The sequence below is a fragment of the Rhinoraja longicauda genome, chromosome 8 (genome assembly GCF_053455715.1).
Source record: "Rhinoraja longicauda isolate Sanriku21f chromosome 8, sRhiLon1.1, whole genome shotgun sequence".
In the NCBI taxonomy this organism is placed as follows: domain Eukaryota; kingdom Metazoa; phylum Chordata; class Chondrichthyes; order Rajiformes; family Arhynchobatidae; genus Rhinoraja; species Rhinoraja longicauda.
Window position 1 is genome coordinate 43946494 of NC_135960.1, and position 23613 is coordinate 43970106.

Sequence of the window (23613 nt, forward strand, 5' to 3'; positions counted from 1 at the left end):
ATGCATGGTCCCCCCTTTTCAGGGCACCATAATGTTTGGGACACATGGCTTCACATGTGTCTGTAATTGCTCAGGTGTGTTTAAATGCCTCCTTAATGCAGGTATAAGAGAACTCTCAGCACCGAGTCTTTCCGCCAGTCTTTCCATCACCTTTGGAAACTTTTATTGCTATTTATCAACATGAGGACCAGTTGTGCCAATGAAAGTCAAAGAAGCCATTATGAGACTGAGAAACAAGAATAAAACTGTTAAAGACATCAGCCAAACCTTAGGCTTACCAAAATCAACTGTTTGGTAAGACGCACACAGCTGATGACAGAAGAATTCTTTCTATAATAAAGAAAACCCCCAAACACCTGTCTGACAGATCAGAAACACTCTTCAGGAGTCAGTTGTGGATTTGTCAATGACCACTATCCACAGAAGACTTCATGAACAGAAATACAGAGGTTACACTGCAAGATGCAAACCACTGGTTCGCTGCAAAAATAGGATGGCCAGGTAACAGTTTGCCAAGAAGTATTTAAAAGAGCAACCAGTTCTGGAAAAAAAGGTCTTGTGGATAGATGAGACGAAGATTAACTGATCAGAGTGATGGCAAGAGCAAAGTATGGAGGAGAAAAGGAACTGCCCAAGATCGAAAGCATACCACCTCATCTGTGAAACACGGTGGTGGGGGCGTTATGGCCTGGGCATTTATGGCTGCTGAAGGTACTGGCTCACTTATCTTCATTGATGATACAACTGCTGATGGTAGTAGCATAATTAATTCTGAAGTGTATAGACACATCCTATCTGCTCAAGTTCAAACAAATGCCTCAAAACTCATTGGCTGGCAATTCATTCTACAGCAAGACAATGATCCCATACTTCTAAAGCAACAAAGGAGTTTTTCGATTGTTCAATTCTTGAGTGGCCAAGTCAATCACCCAATCTGAACCCAATTGAGCATGCCTTTTATATGCTGAAGAGAAAACTGAAGGGAACTAGCCACCAAAACAAGCATAAGCTAAAGATGGCTGCAATACAGGCCTGGCAGAGCATCACCAGTGAAGACACCCAGCAACTGGTGATGTCCATGAATCACAGACTTCAAGCAGTCATTGCATGCAAAGGATATGCAACAAAATACCAAACATGACTACTTTCATTTACATGACATTGCTGTGTCCCAAACATTATGGTGCCCTGAAATGGGGGGACTTTGTATAAACACTGCTGTAATTTCTACATGGTGAAACCAAAATGTATAAAAATGGCCTTTATTAAAATCTGACAATGTACACTTTAACCATAAATGATTTTTTCTATTACAAATCTCAAATTGTGGAGTACAGAGGCAAATAAATAAATGATGGGTCTTTGTCCCAAACATTATGGAGGGCACTGTATAAACCAGCATCAGCAGTTCTTTGTTTCTAGATAATTCACCTGTCATTTCAATTTCTTTTTGCATTGTTGCCTTCCCTCTGAAAATCTAAGTGAATTATCGCTAAATAATAGATAGTGGCAAACACTCTGTGTAACATATTTTCATACCTGATGTGGGGAGGAGTTTTTGTTCTCATAAGAAAGGCCGTTCCGATCAATGGAAAACCGGAATCCGTTTCCCTTTCTGCCGTTGTCTTCTGATTCCGATTTGTGCATCTTCTCATCATCTTTCTCCTCGCCTCCTTGTCTCCGCTTCTTCCTTCTGTTCCTCCACTCCTTGGCGCTCTTTGAACTGAGCCTCGATGCATCAGAGGAACTGTGTGACATTTCACACATTCCAACCCTCTCGCTTCCCTCCTCTACCTCAGCTGCCAGAGCTGCTGCAGCCTGTTCAATAGAAACAACACCACTGAATGCTCCAACGTTAGGTAACAAACCAACAATCATCCTCCCCTCTTAGCACACAGAGTAGACTCCCCACCATCGACCCCATCTACACTTCACGTTACCTCGGAAAAGCAGCCACCAGAACCAAACAATTAAGATTATTAAGGGGTTGGACACGTTAGAGGCAGGAAACATGTTCCCAGTGTTGGGGGAGTCCAGAACCAGGGGCCACAGTTTAAGAATAAGGGGTAGGCCATTTAGAACTGAGATGAGGAAAAACTTTTTCAGTCAGAAAGTTGTGAATCTGTGGAATTCTCTGCCTCAGAAGGCAGTGGAGGCCAATTCTCTGAATGCATTCAAGAGAGAGCTGGATAGAGCTCTTAAGGATAGCGGAGTCAGGGGGTATGGGAAGAAGGCAGGAACGGGGTACTGATTGAGAATGATCAGCCATGATCACATTGAATGGCGATGCTGGCTCGAAGGGCCGAATGGCCTCCTCCTGCACCTATTGTCTATTGTCAAAGGCATAGACTTTACTTTAGACATTAGTTTAGATCAGCTATCACCCCATACACTAGCATTATCCCACACACTATGGACAATTTACAACTTTACCAAAGCCCATTAACCTACAAGCTTGTACATCTTTAGAATGTGGAGGAAACCAGAGCACGCATAGAAAAACCACGCGGTCACAGGGTTAACGTGCTAACTCTGAACAGACAGCACCCATACTCAGCATTCAACCCAGGTCTCTGGCGCTGTAAGGCAGAAACTCTACTGCTGCACTATCGTGTCAGTCCTGGTCAGTCCTTCTCCCCGCACACGACCGGCAGAAGGTACAGAAGCTTGAAAGCGTGAAATGTTCTCAGGCTTCTGAATGGTCCTTCCATTATCTAGGGTACTGTCCAATTCACCTCTACCCCATTGAGGACATTGGACTTTGTCTCTGGAACTGATGCGTTACAATGCTGAGAACTATATTCTGCACTCTGTATCTTCCCCTTTGCTCTACTGTTGTGCTTGAGTTTGACTTGATTGTATGTATGTATAGTATATCTGATCTTTTCGATGATCAGCACAGGAACAAGCCCTACGGCCCACTATGTCTGTGCCAAACATAATGCCAAGTTAAGCTCATCTGTCTCATCCACGTAATCAATGCAGAATAATATTCCAAGCATTATCATAATGTAACAGCACATCGTCAACAAGATGAAACAAGATCACAAAAACTCTACCTGGGCTTCCTCCTGATGTCTTCTCAGTTGTTCGAGCATTTGCTGAAATTCTGCTTCTTTTTCTTTTGCCTCCTCAAGCGTGGCCTGGTTCTGTTCATCGTAGGCCATGGCCACCACAGCCAGGATCAAGTTGACCAAGTAGAACGATCCCAGGAAAATGACCAGCACAAAAAAGATCATGTACGTTTTTCCAGCGGCTCGCAAGGTCTGATGGATCAAAGTGTTAGACTCGCCGTTACTCTTTGTCCTGAAAAATCAGGAATTATGTACAAAATAGGAAAGGTTTCGAGGGTTATGGGCCAAGCGCATGCAGGTGGGACTAGTATAGTCTGAAGAAGGGTCTCGACCGGAAACGTTACCCATTTCTTCTCTCCAGAGATGCTGCCTGAGTTACTCCGGCCTTCTCCACCCTGAGTTACTCCAGCTTTTTGTGTCTATCTTCTGGTATAGATAGGGCATGTTGGTCAGTGTGGGAAAGTTTCGGTGTGGACAAGTTTGGTGTGAGCAAGAAGGGCCTGTTTCCATGCTGCATGACCATGACTAAAAAAAACACAATCCTCTTTTTCTGAAGATACTTGCTGGTACTGTGTATTGGCACCTCTAAAAAGTTTATTTTATTTTAGTCAAAGAGTCATATACCACAAAACACGCCCTTCAGCCCAACTCGTCCGTGCTGTCCGTTACCCTAAATGGGATAGTCTCATTTGGACTAGTTGGGCCGAAGGGCCTGTTTCCAAAATGTATGTAGAAACAAGGAACCGCAGATGCCGTTTTATACAAAAGGACACAAAGTGCTGGAGTAACTCAGCGGGTTAGGCAGCATCTCTGGAGAACATGGATAGATGATGTTTTGGGTCAGATGGTCTGAAGAAGGGTCCTGACCTGAAACATCACCTATCCATATTCTCCTGAGATGCTGCCTGAGCCGTTGACTTACTCCAGCATTCTGTGTCCGTCTGTGCTGTACGACTCTGTGACTGTGACTTAGATGTGGGGATCTAGATGTGCAGTATTGATCCTCAAAATTGTACTCAACCAAAGAGTATTTAATATCCAAACAAACTGAACTATAAGGGTAATATTCACCTTCTCCACCCTGACTTAATTCATCAATGATAAATGAGCATTCAATTATAACATTTATTAATATCTGCACTCTCCTTTCCACCAGGACTCTTCAAAACAGTAAGTATTTGGGTCATTATCACTGAAGATTATTCCACTCATAGCTGAGACTTATGTCTCATTGAGTCAAAAATCCAGTTGCTTCAGCAGTATCTATGAAAGCTAGTTATTGATTAATTTTAAATAATTCATTCCACGACATGTCTGCTATCATACAATTGAAAAGAATGTTTATTTTAGTTTAGCGATACAGTGTGGGAAACAGGTGCTTCAGCCCACCTAGCCTACGCCGACCATCAATCACCCGTTCCCGCTAGTTCTTTGTTATTCCACTTTCTCATCCACTTCCTACACACTAAGGCCAATTTACTGAGGGCATATTAACCTACAAACCTGCACATCTTTGGAGTGTGGGAGAAAACTGGAGCACCCGGAGGAACCCCACGTAGTCACAGGGAGTTAAGTGCAAACGCCGTGCAGACAGTAGTGAGGGTGGAACCTGGGTCTCTGGCGCTGTGAGGCAGTAGCTCAACCCGCTCAAGATTCCAACATCTTCAATCTCATAGAGTCATAAAATAATTTTTAGATTTAGAGATACAGCGTGGAAACAGGCCCTTCGGCCCACCGGGTCCGCGCCGCCCAGCGATCCCCGCACATTAACACTATCCTACACACACTGGGGACAATTTTTACATTTGCCCAGCTAATTAACCTACATACCTGTATGTCTTTGGAGTGTGGGAGGAAACCGAAGATCTCGGAGAAAACCCACGCAGGTCACGGGGAGAACGTACAAACTCCGTACAGACGGCGCCCATAGTCAGGATCGAACCTGAGTCTCAGGCGCTGCATTCGCTGTAAGGCAGCAACTCTACCGCTGCGCCACCGTGCCGCCCATAAAGCAAGGAAACAGGTCCTTCGGCTGAATTTGTCCATGTCGACCAAAATGACCCTCTTACACTAGTCCACTATTATTGTCGCTGAGTTACTCCAGCTTTTTGTGGCCATCTTTGGTTTAAACCAGCATCTGCAGTTCCTTCCTACACATTTTGTCTATTTATTTGTCCATTTGTTTTTTCTTAATATATATACTCAACTTTTTTGTTGTTATTTATTATGGGTTTTACAGAGTACTATGTTTACATATCTGTTGTGCTGCTGCAAATAAGAATTTCACCGCTCTGTTTTGGGACATATGACAATAAAACACTCTTGACTTGACACTTAACCTGCCCACATTTGACCCATGTTCCTCTACACCTTTCCTGTTCATGTACCTGTCGAAATGTCTTTTACATGCTGTTCTAAGGTGTCACTCAATTGTGCTAAATACTGTACAACGAAGCACATACATTTCAAGGTCCGCTACGAGACAAATGATGCTTACCAGCTGGTAAAGGTTTTCCCAAAAGTCCTGTGTCATTAGTCGAAACAATGATAAGAATGCCCAGCTAAATGTGTCAAAGCTTGTATAACCATAGTTCGGATTCTTTCCAGCTTTCATGCATGTATAGCTCTCGGGACATTGACTGAGGAAAATAAAATAACAAAGAATAAAAAGCACAAGTAAAATATTTAACATTTTTCATAATTCAAGCTGTTCAGTTTGATGTTTCTCTCCAATTCACAACGGCAGTCCCCCTTTACTGGTTTGCCTGTCATTTTAGAGATACAGTGTGGAAAGAGGCCCTTCAACCCACTAACTCCACGCCGACCAGCGATCACCCCGTACACTAGCACTAGCACTATCCTAGCACACTAGGGACAAACCTGTACATCTTTGGAGAGTGGGAGGGAACCGGAGCACCCGGAGAAAACCCACGCAGTCACTGGGAGAATGTACTAACTCGGTGCAGGCAGCACCCGTGGTCAAGATCGAACCCGGGTCTCTTGTGAGGCAGCAGCTCTACAGCTGCGCCACTGTGGATGTTTTTTTTATCAATAAAGCTAGTTCAAGTTTATATGCCCCAAGAACCTATTTGTTCTTCAAGATCAGTGACTAGCAGATGAACAGACTCCTCTCGCTCCAACACAAGGCTTCTGAATGGTCCTTCCATTAGCCAGGGTACTGTCCAATTCACCTCTACCCCATTGCAGACATTGGACTTTGTCTGTGGAACTGATGCGCTACAATGCTGAGAACAATATTCTGCACTCTGTATCTTCCCCTTTGCTCTACCTATTGTACTTGACTTGATTGTAGCTATGTATTGTATTATCTGATCTGTTTAGATAGTATGCAGAACAAAGTTTTTCACTGTGCTTCAATGCATGTGAGAGTAACAAACTGAAACGTAAACTTAAGGATGTTTCCAGTGGTGGGAGAGTCTAGGACCAGAAAGCACAGCCTCAGAATAAATGGATGTACCTTTAGAATAGAGATGAGAAGGAATTTCTTTAGCCAGGTTGTGGTGAATCTGTGGAATTCATTGTCACATTCAGCAGTAGATGCCAAGTCATTGGGGATTTTAAAAACGGAGATTGATACATTCTTGGTTACTAAAGGCGTCAAAAGTTATAGGGAGAAGGCAGGAGAATGGTGTTGAGAGGGAATGATAGATCAGCCATGATCAAATGGCGAAGCAGAATGGTCTCATTCTGTTCCTATGTCTTATGGTCTGTTGGTATTAAAAGCTAACATAACTACTTGTAAATTCTAAAGCAATGTAAATTTAAATCACTCTGACCCAGTTGTCTCAGGTGACATGCTGTCAGTAGTTTCCTTTCTTCTTTTAAGACCATCTAATTTGCTAAAATTTTGCTATGGTTGCACTCTGTGTCTTCCCCTTTGCTCCACCTATTTTACTTGAGTTTGTCTTGATTATATCTACGTAGAGTATTATATCTGCCATGTGTTCTATATTGGCATCAAATTTTCACAATTGGAATAGTTAACCATTAATTTATACATTTTCAGACCGAAGCACAATTAAAAGGAAAACTCACCCGGCATCTGAGCCATTGCCACAAAGCAATGCATCTTTGGATCCTTCCAAGAAATAGTAATTTGCTGTTAATTGAATGGTAAAAATGTTACTTGCTTTTTTCCTAGAAATGCACTTTCTTACATATGTAGGTAAATATATTTTTTGTCAATAAACAATCACAATCCATTTCCAGATTTGCTTATGCAGAGCACGAGAGGAGCCTTGGTGAAACATTTGCAATTTTTTCTCCACAGTACTACAGGTCCACCGCCGATTTTCCGGCACTCCTGGTTCCAGAGCCTTGCCGTACCATCTACTTTGCCGGATCAACAGAGGTCAAGGCCTCATTGGGGGGCGGGGGGGAGGTCGGATTATCGGCCTGCAAATTTGGCGTTGAAAGTCGGCAATGGGAACGGATCTGCTGGCGACGACCGGGCCGGAATTCCAGAGCCTCAACCGCGGGGGGCAAATTCGACCCACCAACTGTCCACAGAAGTCCCGATGAGATTAAGATCGGCCTGGGCGCTATATTTTTGAGGGGGACTTCAGAGAAGGATTTCAAGCACATTTCTCTAATTTTATCTGAATAGAAAGGAGGTGCAAAATCAGTGGAGGACCTGTAACTAAGAAATACATAGAAAAGTTTGATGTTAAAGAAAGCAGGGTAAATTAATCCTTGGCACCAGCATAAATGAGATACGCATGTTGGTCAATACCAATATCTCAATTTTTAAGTTTTGCTCAGTTCAAAATAAAGGAAAAAATGAAAGTGATGGAGCAGCTGAAACATAGACAAGACAACATTAATAAAAGTATTGTGTTCAGTTTTTGGCACCATGTTATTGGAAAGATGTTGTCAAGCTGGAAATGGTGCAGAGAAAATTTACAAGGATGTTGCCAGGACTCAAGGGCCTGAGCTATCGGGAAAGGTTGAGCAGGCCAGGACTCTATCGTGAGAGAAATAGATGGGGTAAACATACGTAGTCTCTTACCCAGAGAAGGGGAATCAAGAACCAGAGGACATGGGTTTATGGTGAGGAAAGATTTAATGGGAACCTGGGGAGTAACATTTTTTACACAAAGGGTGGTGGGTAAATGGAATGGGTTGCCTGATGAGGTAGTTGAAGCAAGTACTATCGCAATGTTTAAGAAATATTTAGACAGATACATGTATGACTGTATACTGTATGACTCTGTGACAAGGAAAATTCCAAATTGAATTATGATGAATCAGCTGGTGATAGCAGATTACCCTGGTTTTGTAAATTATTTTGGAATATATATACTGCAAGAGCAAATGGAGACGTTGAGTAGAAATTAAATTAGGTTCGGATAACCCTGGAGTCTCCCAATTGCTGTTTCCTGTTGAACTGAATCCCAGTGTAGAATCAAAGGCTTTCGCAAAGATGTAGGGTAAAATGTATTTTAAAAACTTGGTGAGTTAATTAAAATAATTATTTTTAAGTACAAGACATTGGTGATGCCGCACTTGGAGTATTGTGTTCAGTCTTGGTCACCTATTCCCCTATCATGTATCTGTACACTGTGGTGGCTCGATTGTAATCATGTACAGTCTTTCCGTTGACTAGTTAGTGCACAAGTAAAAGCTTTTCACTGCACCTTAGTATACATGACAATACACAAAACTAAATTAAATTGGTACCCTCTCCAAAGCCTCCACATCCTTCCTGTAATAGGGTGACCAGAACGGCACACAACTTTCCAAATGTACAAATAAATGATCTAATGCGAACATTAGGTGCTTACTATCATTTAAGATGTAGCTCTCAAAGTCAAATGTGTTCTGGGTCTCATCAGTCATGGTGTCATTCAGGCCCAACGAAGTGTTTGTGGCATTAAAACCAAAGTCTGGTGGCGGCCATTGTACACATTTATGTTTCAAGTTTCCCATGAACAGCTGTAGCCCTATTAGTGCAAATACGCTCAAGCAAAACACAGTCAGAATCATCACATCCGACAGTTTCTTCACCGACTGAATCAGGGCACCCACAATGGTCTTGAGACCTGCAACAAAAAAAGATGTTCGTCAATATTTTTGACATCCAAGAGAAAAAAAATCAGATCTTCTTATCATTGAAAAGCAAAGAAACAAACGCAGATGATGGAAACCTGAAATAGAGAGAGAAAGTGGTGGAAATACTCAGCACATCAGTCCGCAACTGCGGAGAGAGAAAGAATCAACATTTCAGGTCAATCAACTTTCATAAGAAGTGACCTGAAGCATTAACTTTGCATTCCCTTCCACAGGAGCTGCCCGACCTGCTGAGCATTCCCAAGGTGTTCTTATTTTATTTCAGTTCCTTCTGTATTGTATTGACCAATCTCATGCAAACAATACTTGGAAAGAAACAACATAGTCTTGTGAGAATTTGCAGGAAGCAGACTCATGTAATGAATGAGTGCCCGATGTAGTGCAAGAATAATGAAAAGCGTTTTGTGCAGCTAAAGTTAATCTTATGTGCAGTGCTTCAAATAATGAATGGGGTGAGAGGTGTCCATATGCATGTATGAAAAATTAGATACAATAACATACACCCCTGAACTTAAGCATTTTGACTTACCAAGTCCATCAGAGACCACCCAACTCACATTGATCCAATTTATACGAGTCTGAAGAGGTTAGAAGGGTCTCGACCCAAAACATTACCTGTCCATGTTCTCCACAGATTCTGCCTGACTTGCTAAATTGCTCCAGCATTTATTTTGTCTTTCCCATGGTAAACCAGCATCTGCAGTTCCTTATTTCGACCCACCCAAATTATATCTACCCCACATTAACTCACCCCAGATTCTACCGCTCCCTACACACTGGGGGCAATTTACAGAGGGCCAATTAACCCACAATCCTGCACGTCTTTGGGATGTGGGAAGAAACCAGAGCACCAGGAGGAAACCCACGCAGTCACAGAGAGAACATGCCAACTGCACCATTGTGCAAATGCACGGTCGTAACTCCACCTACTGCACCACAGTGCTGCCCCAACGTTTATTTCTATTGGTCAACTCAATATTTTTTATCTTAAAAGGAGGTATTTTCTCGATCCTGAAGCTGTAGTTACATTGAAGACGGAGCACAGAGGGAGAATATTTGTAAATGTCTCTTCCAAACCTGAATGTTCTGAATTTTTTAATGATTTTAATGTTTTAACTATTAAAGTACTTTTGTTTTGCCATGACTAGGACCACTGGCCATAAAACATTTACTGGTTTAAAGCAAATATGACAAATACTTTGGTGGAATTCATTGCCTCAGAGGCCAAGTCATTGCGCATCCTTTACAGTGGGAATTGATGGCTTTTGATTAGTCAGGGTGTCAAAGGTTATGGTGAGAAGTCAGGAGAATAGGGTTGAGAGGGAAAGATAGATCAGCCATGATGGAATAGCAGAGTAGACTTAATGGGGCCGAATGGCCTAATTCTGTCCCTATGTCTTACGATTTAGTTAGAGATACTGCAGGGAAACAGGCCCTTAAGCCCACCGAATCCACGCCGACCATCGATCACCTGTTCACACTAGTTCTACGTTATCCCACTTTCTCATCCACTCCTTGCACATGAGGAGCAATTTAAAGAGAGTCAATTAACTTACAAAACCCGCACATCTTTGGGACATGGGAGGAGCACCTGGAGGAAATCCACGCGGTCACAGGGAGAAGATGCAAACTCCACACAGACAGCACCCGAGGTCTGGCAGCTGCGCCACTTTGCCGCCCCGAGGTCTTATGGTCTTGATTGTTTGAGATTTTAAACATCACAAGTGCAACAGGGAACGAGATCAGAAACGTGCCCAGTCTTCAGAAATAGAAAGTGTAATGTAATTACACATGAAACTTGAACCAGCTTGCACCATTGAACACTAACCAATCTCAATTACATCTGCAGGCAGGTCCCGACCCGGAACATTACCTATCCTTTATCCTCCAGAGATGCTGCCTGACCCGCTGAGTTACTCCAGCATTTTGTGTCTATCTTTGGTATAAACCAGTATCTGCAGTTCCTTGTTTCTAAATTACATCAATTGTCGTCATATTGTAAAAATGGCCATATGAAGTGAAAATCTCCCAGGAACAATAAAGATGTTTTACAACCAATTTGGTTTGGAGAACAAAGATGACCACAACTTAACAATGCTTGCATGCATGTGTATTTTTAAAAATCTTTTGTTTGTATTGCTTATGAATGAGGTTTGATTTACAGCAAAGAAAAAGTGCATACTTTCAACAGAGAACCTTAACAGAATGCATTGATTAATTTACATTGTGGGGAAAGGGTGACAGGTACTGTAGGATGCTACAGTTCATGCTTGGATATTACAACGTTTCATGCAAGAAGTTATTAAGCATCAAGGCTGACCCACACGTAAAAATAAACACTCAAAAGCAAGGAATATTTCAGAAATATTTTATGATTCCTGCATTTGGGCGATATTTTTAATTGCAAAACAACTCCATCACAGATTTTCCAGCAACTGGTGGTCTGGAACCTCCTTCAATCCGGACAAAATTATGAGAGCTCACTTGAAACCCACCCCCCAGAAGTCCCCCGAAAATGTGTCCCCTAGGCTGGTGGGGCGGCCGATCTTGACCTCATCGAGAATTGCACGGGCGATTTGTGCCCTTCGGCAGCCGAGGCAGTCTGTCCCAGTACCGTTGGACTCCTCTCGGAGGCCCAGGCCGGACAGGCATGCCCACCCTACCAGATCATCGGCAGATTCGGGAAATCTACGGTCGACAAGGCCGCTGATCCCACCCTCATCAGGACTTCCAAGGGCAACTCATTAACTGGGCTGTTCGTGTAAGAAATACAAGTTTCTCTGCAAAATTAAGTTACATTTAAGATTTGTTTTGTTTGTTTCTAGAAATCCAGTGTGCTTGAGAGCCAGTGGAGGGGTATAATTCGTAGGTCAGAGGTGTATTGTTGTATTATTATTACGTGACCTCTGTGGGTCCGGCAAAACGAATAATGTCATTCAATGATTCAGTGACAATTCAGTGATACTTTATTGTCACCTGTACCTGGGTACGGTGAAATGCTTTGTTTTGTCACCACCTCACCTAGGCATTACACAAGTGACACCACGTTTTGGCATCAACAAAGTTACAAAAGTTAACCGAACTACTGCCTGCCTCCGCATGTGGCAGCAGCCCCCCCCTTCCTCCCCCCCTTCCTCCCCCCACCCCCTCCTCGCCAGGTCCCCCCTCATTCTCGACCAATATCCCTTCAAATACGGCCTGGCAACTTGAACCAAAGGTGCCGGAAAATGGGTGGTGCACCTGTATTGCATAAATGTACAAATTGAAGTCAGCCCGGGTGTTTAATTCAGGTCTCACCTGGAATGACTGAGATTGTTTTCAATGCTCGGAGAACCCTGAATGTTCTCAATGCTGAGACATTACCCAAGTCGACAAACTCTGTCAGATATCTGTAATAGGGGAGGGCACAGACAACACAGAGAGATACAGCTGAAGATACACAGGGAGTCACCGACACCGAGCATCAATCACTTCTTACCTGGGATTACAGAAATAGTTTTCAAAGCTCTCAATACTCTGAAAGTTCGAAGAGCTGAAACATTGCCTAGGTTTACAAATTCTGTTACATACCTGTAGAATTAAATCACAATTATTTTGGCTTTGTAATCATTTCAATATGTTTTTAAATATGTGTTTTCCCAATAGGGGATTGATTGAACTGATTGAAAGGTACAGAATGGAAACAGGCCCTTCAGCCCAACGAGTCCACGCCGACCATCAATCACCCGCTCACACTGGCGCTGTGATATCCCACTTTCTCATCCGCTCCCTACACACTAGGGACAATTTACAGAGGGACAACTAACTTACAAACCTGCACGTCTTTGGGATGTGGGAGGGAGCCATAACACCCGGAGGAAACCCACGCAATCACAAGGGGAACGTGCAAACTCCACAACGTAACCCAACAAAGTAAACACTTGTTGAATTTTCTGTTTGTTTCCCTCCCAGGCTGAGATAAATTGTGTTCAGCCTGTTTGGCCACGCTGCTGTAAGAAGGAGGTCGTTAAACTGGGAAGAGTACAGAGGAGATTTGCTCTGGTACTGTGACACAGGGTCTACGTGCTGTGTATTGGGATTAGGTTTACATTTCCTGGAACATAGAACAAGGAATGATATGATTTGGTCACCCTACTATAGGAAAGATTCCATTAAGCTGGAAAGAGTGCAGAGAGGATTGACAAAGGTGTTGCCCGAACCCGAGGGCCTGAGCTATCGGGAGAGGTTGGGCAGGCTGGGACTTTATTCCCTGGAGCGCAGGAGGCTGAGGGGTGATCTTATAGAGGTGTATAAGATCATGAGGGGAATAAATAGGCTGAATTCACACTTTTACCCATAAAAGGGAAATCAAGAAGCAGAAGACACAGGTTTAAAGTGAGAGAGGAAAGATTTAACGGGAACCGGAGGGGTGATTTTTTCGCACAGAGGGTAGTGGGTATATGAATCGAACTGTTGAGGCAGGTACCATAGCAACATTTAAAACATATTTGCTCAGGTATATGAATAGGTAAATTTTAAGAGGGATACGAGCCAAACCGGGGCAGGTGGGACTGGTGTGGATGTGGCATCTGGGTGGGCATGGGCAATTTGGGCCAAAGGGCCTGTTTCCATGCTGTATGAATCTGTAATTATACGAGATCCATTGGATCAATCTAAGCATTTCACTGACAGCCCAAGTAAAAATGGTTTAATTAACATCAATCATCAGGAATCGGAGCTGGGACCTTCGAGTGTGATTCAGTTTTGCACCTTATACCCACTTAGACATCAAGCAACAACAATACATCAAAAATGTATTTCTCAATTGATCGGGTTCCTTCAAGGCCAACTAGCCTCTCTGATGGAAATGTCGGCAATGTTGATCAAGGGCAATTCAACACGGCGCAGTCTTTTGAATTCATCATTCACACAGTTGTTGGTGCAAGGACATTGCGTCGGAGTTGGAGAACGCAGAGAACGTTTGATGCAGATACTTACGCCATGACAATGACACTGAAATCTAACCAATTCCATGGATCTCGGAGAAATGTGAAGTGATCGATACAGAAGCCCCTTGCAAGGATTTTTATAAGTGATTCAAATGTGTATATACCAGTGAAGGTATACCTGTTGGAATAACAATAAAAAGATCTGTTCAGCTATTTCAGTAAGGGAAACTTTCATACATTTTCCTTCTAGAAAGACTGCGATGTTTACTGTGATTTCTGCTACAAAAATGCCTTTGATTTCTATTACATTAAATATTATGGAGGCATAAAGTAGACAGATCTATTTCCCCAGGATGAAAATATCAAACATTAGAGGGCAAAGCTTTAAGGTGAGAGGGGCAAAGTTTAAGGGAGATGTGCAGGACAGGCTTGTTTTTACACAGAGGGTAGTGGGTGCCTGGAATGAACTGCCGATATGGTTGTGGAGGCAGATATGAGGTAGTGGCATTTATTGGCTTTTGGACAGGTACATGGATATGCAGGGAATGGAGGGCAGATAAGGTCTTGGCAGGAGGTTCTGCATGGACATTGTGGGCCAAAGGGCATGTTGCTGTGCTGTACTGTTCTATGTTCTCCATGTTTTATACTGCCTTTATCTTTAAAGGACACTTGGACAGGTGCATGGTACAAGGTTCAAACGCAGGGAAATGGCACTAATTTAGATGGGGCACCTTAGTCGACATGGACTCAGTGGGACAAGGTCCTGTTTCGGTGCTGAATGACTCTGACTCTATGATCTCGTCAATGCCTAATCACGGTCATTAGTGATTTAATCATACCGACTCTTTCCTGTATGAGTTAATTTGAAGTGCAGACCCTTAAAGATCTCTTTGACGAAGACCATAGGCCATAAGGCATAGGTGCAGAATTAGGCCATTTGGCCCATCGAGTCTTCTCCGCCGTTCGATCATGACTGATCTTTTTGAGAAGGTCATGGAAACGGCGAGTCGGGGGGATATTGAGGGACATTGTAACAAGGGGACAACCGCAAGATATTCGTCAGAAGTTTCAGCAGGAGTGATCAAATATGAAAATGTGTGCGTGCAATTGGAAGGAATTTATTTAAATTCATTTATGAAGTTTAAATGTATTATTTAAGCTATTTCTGAGGCAAAATATGGAGATCTTATTAGATTACTTTAGCTTGGCTCAGCGATGCAGGAAGATTTACATTTCGGCCCACCGAGTCCATGCTGACCATTGATCGCCCGTTCACACTAGTTCTATGTTATCCCACGTTCTCATTCATTCCCTGCCCACCAGGGGCAATTTGCGGAGGGCCAATTAACCAACAAACCTGCACATCTTTGGGAAGTGGGAGGAAACCGGAGCACCCGGAGGAAACCCACGAGTTCACAGGGAGAACGTGCGACCTCCACACAGACAGCAACCATGGTCAGGATCGAACCCGTATCTCTGGCGTTGTGAGGCAGCGGCTCTACCCGCTGCGTCACTGTACCCCCTATTATTTGTTTAAGAACTGAAGAAGACACAAAGTGGTGTGTACTTACTCTACATTCTTGGTCCAGTCTGGTGGGTTATGCATTGTCATAAACACACAATTGGTCATAATAGTGCACATGATGAGCATGCTGAACAATGTATGATTTAGTCAAGAAAACGTCACAGCGTATGGAAATTACATCATGTTGAATTAATTCCTCACCATCCCGATATAGAAAGGGTTCATGTTTCTGGTAATGATACTATATTTCTTGAACTTCAGCCATTTATAGCATTCTCCAAGTGCTTACTTCCACTACCCTCCACCCAACAACTCGCTAGACTTTACAGTTCTCAACATTTTCCAATCTTTACGAACCAAATTATGGGAAGATGAGTGACTCTCTTCAGAGACTTTAACCATCCAGGTTCCTTCCCTCCCCCTATGGCAGTTCTAGCAATTCCCATAACCTTTAACAGCCAACGATGATTATGAAAGATGCAGCGGCCCTTCGGTCCATGCCAACCATCAATCAGTCGTTCACACTAGTTCTATGCCATCCCACTTTCTCATCCACTCCCTATGCACTGGGGGGCAATTTACTAAAAGCCAATTAAACTACAAACCTGCACGTCTTTGGGATGTGGGTGGAACCCCACAGGGAGAACGCGCAACCTCCACGCAGAGGTCAGGATTGAACCCAGGTCTCTGGAGCTATGAGGCAGCGGCACTACCCGCTGCGCCACTGTGTCTATCCCGCTCTTTCTTGACACTGATAATTCTAATAGCCATGCTGGACAATAATGTTCAGCCTTAGAAGTATTTGTTTAAGGATAAAACGGCTGGACAATATCTGCCATGTATCCCTATCTGGAATCAAAGAATTATTACCTCGATTTTAACTGCACTTTCTATGTAGCCTGGCTGGGTATGAATTTTATCAATATTGCTACATCCATGTAGAAAATAAAGAGGAATCTCTAGTTCTTAAACACCATTGCATTTTACATTTTAACAATATACCATGTAAAGGATATGAATGTACCAAAATCTTAATAGCTATCTTCCTTATAGGATTGAAAGGACTTAAAATGTACAAGGCAGGTGTGGCACTAAATCGGAAGATGGCCTTCCCTCTGTTCAATACTATAAAAGTCTGGAAGGGAAAAAGAAATGACATGATTAGAATGGAAGTCCACAAACAATTTCATTTTGATGTGAAACATTGAATACAATCCGCAATTATTTTATGTGTAGCAAAATAGAAACAGCAACAGCAATTCAGAGTTAGAGTCAGTCAGACAGCATGGAAACAGGCCATTCGGCCCAACTCACTAACGTAGCCCCATTTGCCAACAAAGATGCCCCACCTACACTCGTCCTGCCTGCTCGTGTTTGGCCCATATCCCTCTAAACCTACCCTATCCATGTACCTATCCGAATGTCTTTTAAAGGAGGTAATCGTACCTGCCTCAGCTACCTCCTCTGGCAGCTCATTCCATATATCCACCACCCTCTGTGTGAAAAGGTTGCCCCTCAGGTTGTTTTTAAATCTTTCCCCTCTCACCTTAAACCTATTCCCTATGGTTCTTGATTCCCCTACTCTGGGCGAAAGACTCTGTGCATTCACCCTATCTATTAGACAATAGACAATAGGTGCAGGAGGAGGCCATTCGGGCCCTTCGAGCCAGCACCGCCATTCAATGTGATCATGGCTGATCATTCTCAATCAGTACCCCATTCCTTCCTTCTCCCCATACCCCCTGACTCCGCTATCCTTAAGAGCTCTATCCAGCTCTCTCTTGAATGCATTCCCCTCATGATTTTGTACCCTTCGATAAGATCACCCCTCAGACTCCTGCACTCCAAGGAATGAAGTCCCAACCTGCCCAACCTCTCCCTATGGTTCAGGATCTGGCAACATTTTTTCTGCACTCTTTCCAGCTTACAAATCCTTAAAGATAAAATCAAATTTAACAGAAAAACATCCTGGATAGTAGTTGTTACATATATATGAGAATAATGTTTAAATCTAATTAGTTTAGTTGAGTTCAGAGACACAGTGTGGAAACAAGCTCTTCAGCCCAACGAGTCCACGTCGACTAGTGATCACTCATACACCAGGTTTATCCTACACACTAGCAACAATTTACAGAAGCCAATTAACCTACAAACCTGCACACCTTTGGAATATGGGGGGAAACCGGAACACCCAGAGGAAACCTGTGCAGTCACAGGGAGAATGTACAAACTCCATACATACGATGTGTGTAAAATCATGAGTGGAATTGATAGGGTGAATGCACAGGGACTTTTATCCAGAGTAGAGGAATCAAGAACCAGAAGACATGGTTTAAGGTAAGGGGAAAGATTTAATAGAAACCTAAGAGGTAATTTTTTCCCCAGAAGGTGGTGGGTTTATGGAACGAGCTGCCAGAAGTGGTAGTTGAGGCAGGTACAATGACAGCATTTACAAGATATTTGGACAGGTACATGGATAGGAAAGGTTTAGAAGGATATGGGACAAATGTAGAACACTGGGACTAGTGTAGATGGAGTATCTTGGTCGGCAGGCAGGAGTTGGGCTGAAGGGCCTGTTTCTGTGCTGTATGACACTGTGGCACTTTGTTTGGTCAAGATTCCAAACCTCAGGTCTCCAGCAGCAGAATTCACTGGCAAGCAGAAACAGATTTAGGTCATCTTATACCAAGTGATAATAATCGTCACACATAATGGGATTAGATATTCACAAAAAATGTAAAAACAAGCAAAAGAAGAAGTACCAACATTAAACCCATTGCCAAGTACATTTCTCATTTAAAAATCCAATGAGACACTCACTTTTTTTGCTCTGTAAAATGAGTCCAGATCTTCCATAGGTTCGGAAACCATCCCTCGAGGTAAGTCACCATAAATAAATGGTAGTGATTTGCCGGCTTCCAAGTCACGGTGTGGCTTTGGGCCATTCTCGTCATCGTTGTTGTGTTGGTCCTTGGGTTTCTTGGCCTTCTCCTCCGCGATGCATCTCTCAATAGCCACAAGCGACTCACGGGTGAAATGCACGAGGCTGTCTGGTCCTGGTGGTGCAAGCTGTGTTTGCGCCATCTTTTCATCGTGCACCTTGGAGATTAACGTCTAGCCTCATGCATAAAATTGCGCTGCGTTAAAACAGATACACACAGAGGAAAATCATTACGCTGAAAATAACCAGGCAAGAGGTACAGAAGTGTGAAAACACACACCTCCAGATTCAGGGACAGTTTCTTCCCAGCTGTTATCAGGCAACTGAACCATCCTGTCACCATCCCACATGTGTGAATGACAATAAACTTGACTTGATTTCCAAGTTCAATTCCAAATGTGTGTTGATAATTATAATCAAGGTGGTAATAGCATTAATTTGCTGACAACGAATTTGGCCATCTTCCTCATTAGAGACCTTTAACTATCTTTAAGTGGACTTTATCGCACTTTATTTTGCACTAAATATTGTACCATTTATCCTTTATCTATGAAATGTGGATGGCTTGTTTGCATCCATGTAGTCTTTTCGTTGACGATCACACACAACAAAAATCTTTTCACTGTACCTCAGTACACGTGACAATAAACTAAACAATCATGCATGATGCTTATCATTTCAATATCATTAAAATCATTGCAAAGTAACCATTTCATACTTCGCTGTAATCTTCACAAAATATTGTATTGTTTATTGTGATTTACATTTCACATTCATAGATTTTCAATCTTAAAACTTGGTAGTGAATAACTTTTCAGTAGAACACAAAGTGCTGGTGGAGGCAGGCAGCATCTGTGGAAGGAATGGACAGGCGATGTTCCAACCTCTCACCTGTCCATTCCCTCCACAGATGCTGCTAGACCTGCGTGCAAGAGTTCCTCCAACACTTTGTGTTTTGTTGAAGGTTCCAGCATCTGCACTTCCTCGTGTCTCCATTTTACTTTTGAGTTCAATTTACTTTCCAGGAAACGTTCACCAGCGCCTGCAACGTGCAGAGTTCCCTCCGTTACCCACACACGGATGGAGGGAAATAATGGAAGTGGAAGGGAAAGTCGAGTGTGCGAGTGCAGGAGGGGTAACAGGAAACTCTACGGATCTCAATGGCAAGGTCTCAGCTGAACCTTCGTCTGCAGATTCCAGTCGGGCAGATGGCGAAGTGCACCGTACAAGTGACAGTCAGAAGAAAATAAATTACAATCATGGACCAAATTGAGGGAAAGCAACTTGAAAGTCCAGGAATGAAGATGATTGCAAAAAGTGTTGAACACTGCTCAGTTCTTCCTCACGGGTACTGACCTCCCCACCATCAAAGAGATCTACAGAGAGCAGTGGACACTGCCCGGACCATCACGGGTACTGACCTCCCTACCATCAAAGAGATCTACAGAGAGCAGTGGACACTGCCCGGTCCATCACGGGTACTGACCTCCCCACCATCAAAGAGATCCACAGAGAGCAGTGGACACTGCCTGGACCATCACGGGTACTGACCTCCCTACCATCAAAGGGATCTAAAGGAGACGCTGCCTCAAAAAGGCATCATCAAAGACCCACACCACCCTGCCCACGCTCTCATTTCACTCCTGCAATCAGAAAGAAGATACAGAAGCCTGAAAACTGTAACGTGCGGGTTCAGGAGCAGCTTCCTCCCAACAACCATCAAGCTATTGAACACTACGATCTCCAACTAAACTCCAAACTACAAACTACCTTGGTTGTACTAGGGACGGTGCAGCACAGGAAAAGACACAAAGTGCTGGAGTAACTCAGTGGGCCAGGCAGCATCTCCACAGAAAAAGTATGGGTGACTTTTTGAGTCCGGACCTTCCTTCAATCTTCGGTCCATCTTCAGTATAAACCAGCATCTGCAGTTCCTTTCGACACAGCGACCCAGGGAGGTCAACTCTCAGTTCAAAATTCCACTTAAACAAATACATTTATCTATATACTAAAATTCTCGTGTGTTTGTTTGTTTGTTCCTGAACTACAGCCAAAACGGTACACGATAGCGTGACAATTTTTGGCCCACCTTACTCACCGTCACCCCTTTGGTGCTAATGGAAGAAGTTTAATTGAAATTGGTGTTATATTTTTAAAGTTGTTCACATTTGAAAGTTTAAATCTATCTCCTAGGGAGGGAGGGGGTGGTGGGAGGGGGGGAGGATAAGGGGGGTTGAGGGGGATGGAGGGGGGGGGAAGGGGAAGGGAGGGAGGGGAAGGAGATTGGATGGAGGGGAAGAGGAGGGGGGGAGGGAGGGAAGGGGAAAAAGGGAGAGGAGAGGGGGGAGATGGGAGGGGGGAGAGGGGTGGGAGGAGGGGGGTGGGGGAGGGGGGAAGGAGAAGGTGCTGCACCAATGTAGGTGAGGTTTGGGCCCAACGGGTCCACTTGGTCTAATAGAATATAAAGTGCAGGAACAGGCCCTTCGGCCCACAACATGATGCCAATTTAAACTAATCTCCTCTGCCTGCACGTAATCCAGATCCCTCCATTCCCTGCATATCCATGTGCCTAACTAAATGCCTCTTACCACCACTCTTGTGTCTGCCTTTACCACCAGCCACGGCAGTGTGTTACAGGTACGATGTAAAAAAACCTGCCCCATGCGTCTCCTTTAATCTTTGCCCCTCTCACTTTAAAGCTTTGCCTTTTTGTCTTTTGCGTTTGCAGCCTGGGTAAAAGGTTCTCTGTCTACCCTATTTATGCGCTCCTCATAATTTTATGATCCTTATTGTACAATTCCCACTTCTCAGCAATCTTCACGGCATTCCAATAAAGAGAATGGCTTTTATTTAGTAAAGAGACTCGAAGGTGCAAGCCCAGATCTTCCCAAAGTTCGATGAAATTAATGTAATAATTTTTTCCAGACTTCAATATATTTGCAAACTATGGAGACGATGACAATGAATGCTCACGGTCTTTTTGCCAGGGTAGAATATTCTAAAACTAGAGGGGAAAGGCTTAAGGTGAGAGGGAAAAGATTTAAGGGGGACCTCAGGGACGACTTTTTCACTCAGTGGATAATCCGTATCTGGAACGAGCTGCCAAAGGAAGCTATAGAAGCAGATACAATTTTGACTTTTAAAAGACATTTGGCCAGAAAGGATTTAGGCTATGGGCCAAATGCAGACAAATGGGACTAGCAGAATATGCCAAATTGGTTGACATGGAGTTGATGGGCCAAAGGGCCTATTTCCATGTTATTCAACTCTGTGACTCTAAGCAATATAGTCATGGTGTCAAATGGTGTGGAAATATGCCCTTTGGCCCAACTTGCCCACACTGACCAACACGTCCCATCCACACTAATCCCACCTGCCTGCGTTAGGCCTATCTATATATATGGCGAGTGTGGGAGTAAGGTGCCCCTAAAAGTGGTGCATTTTATATTATACAACAATTTTAGGGGCACCTTACTCACCACTCACCTGCGGTGGGCAGTATCAAGTTTTGTTATATTTTAAAAGTAATTCACTTTATAAACTTTAATAAACTTTATACTGTGAATGGGACAAGTTTCAACGTGGCAGCCGCCCCTGTGCATTGCGCTCCCACTTGCCAGGCCCGTCAGCCGCGCCTGCACAGTTGGGGGAGGGTTGCCGGGCCTGGTATCCACACGTGCACAGTTGGGGGAGGGTTGCCGGGCCCGTCAGCCGCACGTGCACAGTTGGGGGAGGGTTGCCGGGCCCGTCAGCCGCACGTGCACAGTTGGGGGAGGGTTGCCGGGCCCGTCAGCCGCACGTGCACAGTTGGGGGAGGGTTGCCGGGCCTGGTATCCACACATGCACAGTTGGGGGAGGGTTGCCGGGCCTGGTATCCACACGTGCACAGTTGGGGGAGGGCTGCCGGGCCTGGTATCCACACATGCACAGTTGGGGGAGGGTTGCCGGGCCTGGTATCCGCATGTGCACAGTTGGGGGAGGGTTGCCGGGCCCGGTATCTGCACGTGCACAGTTGGGGGAAGGTTGCCGGGCCCGTCAGCCGCACGTGCACAGTTGGGGAGGGTTGCCGGGCCCGGTATCTGCACGTGCACAGTTGGGGGAGGGTTGCCAGGCCCGGTATCTGCACATGCAGTTGCTAAGTTAGTTACATTTTATACAGTAATTGCGTAAATGTAATCTTCATTGTAACTATGTACATCTCAAACTCGGTTGCATTCAACTATCCCCCACTAGCAGCTCTTCAGATCCGTACCCAAGCACTAATCCACACCTTCACTGAGCCTGAAGTCGTTTCTCTCCACAACCCCTCTGTTACACATCTGTCTCAACACAAGCACCCATCTCGCCTAACCTAATTACCCCATGTATAGGCAGGCAGGCAGGAGACAGAGCTTAGTGGCATGGTATTAGGGCAACAACATGATGAATGAAGAAACAATGAACTGCAGATGCTGGTTTATACCAAAGATAGACACAAAGTGCTGGAGTAACTTAGCTACTCAGGTAGCATCTCTGGAGAAAAAGGCTAATTAATATCTTGGGTCAGGTCCCTTCTTCAGACTCTTAACCCGAAACGTCACCCAGACGTTTTCTCCAGAGTTGCTGCATTATCCGCTGAGTTACTCCAGCACTTAAGGGCCTGTCCCACTTAGGCGATTTTAAGGCGACTGCCGGCGACTAGGCTGTCGCTGACAGTTCGCCGGGGTGTCGCGGGCATGATCGTGAGGAGTCTTCCAAAAATCGTAGTGGATCTCAGCGCGTTGCTGAGAAATCATCCGGAGTTAAATTTCTCGGCGACAGCTGGCTTGTCGCCAGTTATCGTTGCTTATTGCGGACGCTGTCGCATGCTGTCCCCAGGTTTGCTAGGTTCTCGTAGATGCATTTAGAAGCACATAATATTAAAATAAGTAAAGTCATTTCAAAATAAAATGCATGTGTTTAACCAATTTATTTACCGTCAGGACATTTGACAGGTAGATTGGAGGCGACAGTTTGACGGTCAGGTAAGCGTGGGAATTTTCACGATGTTGATGGCCCTCAGCCATTACATTTAAA

The 23613-nt window shown here is 44.1% G+C and overlaps 1 protein-coding gene across 7 annotated transcripts in view; it reads right to left on the reverse strand.

Moving 5' to 3' along the window:
- LOC144595905 (sodium channel protein type 2 subunit alpha-like) overlaps window positions 1-23613 on the reverse strand; it is a 114465-nt gene that overhangs the window by 67375 nt on the left and 23477 nt on the right. For 5 of the 7 annotated variants that reach the window (XM_078403790.1, XM_078403792.1, XM_078403794.1 and 2 more), the window contains exons 2-11: window positions 18438-18754; window positions 16632-16752; window positions 15664-15751; window positions 14142-14270; window positions 12462-12553; window positions 8879-9136; window positions 7131-7194; window positions 5572-5713; window positions 3060-3266; window positions 1540-1818 (exon numbers count right to left, since the gene is read on the reverse strand). In XM_078403790.1, the coding sequence (XP_078259916.1) occupies window positions 1540-1818; window positions 3060-3266; window positions 5572-5713; window positions 7131-7194; window positions 8879-9136; window positions 12462-12553; window positions 14142-14270; window positions 15664-15751; window positions 16632-16752; window positions 18438-18701 (1644 nt within the window). In that variant the 5' untranslated portion in view covers window positions 18702-18754. Of the gene's footprint in view, window positions 1-1539; window positions 1819-3059; window positions 3267-5571; window positions 5714-7130; window positions 7195-8878; window positions 9137-12461; window positions 12554-12642; window positions 12735-14141; window positions 14271-15663; window positions 15752-16631; window positions 16753-18437; window positions 18755-23613 lie in introns of all 7 variants that reach the window. The other 2 variants (XM_078403795.1, XM_078403793.1) reach the window with 1 other exon arrangement.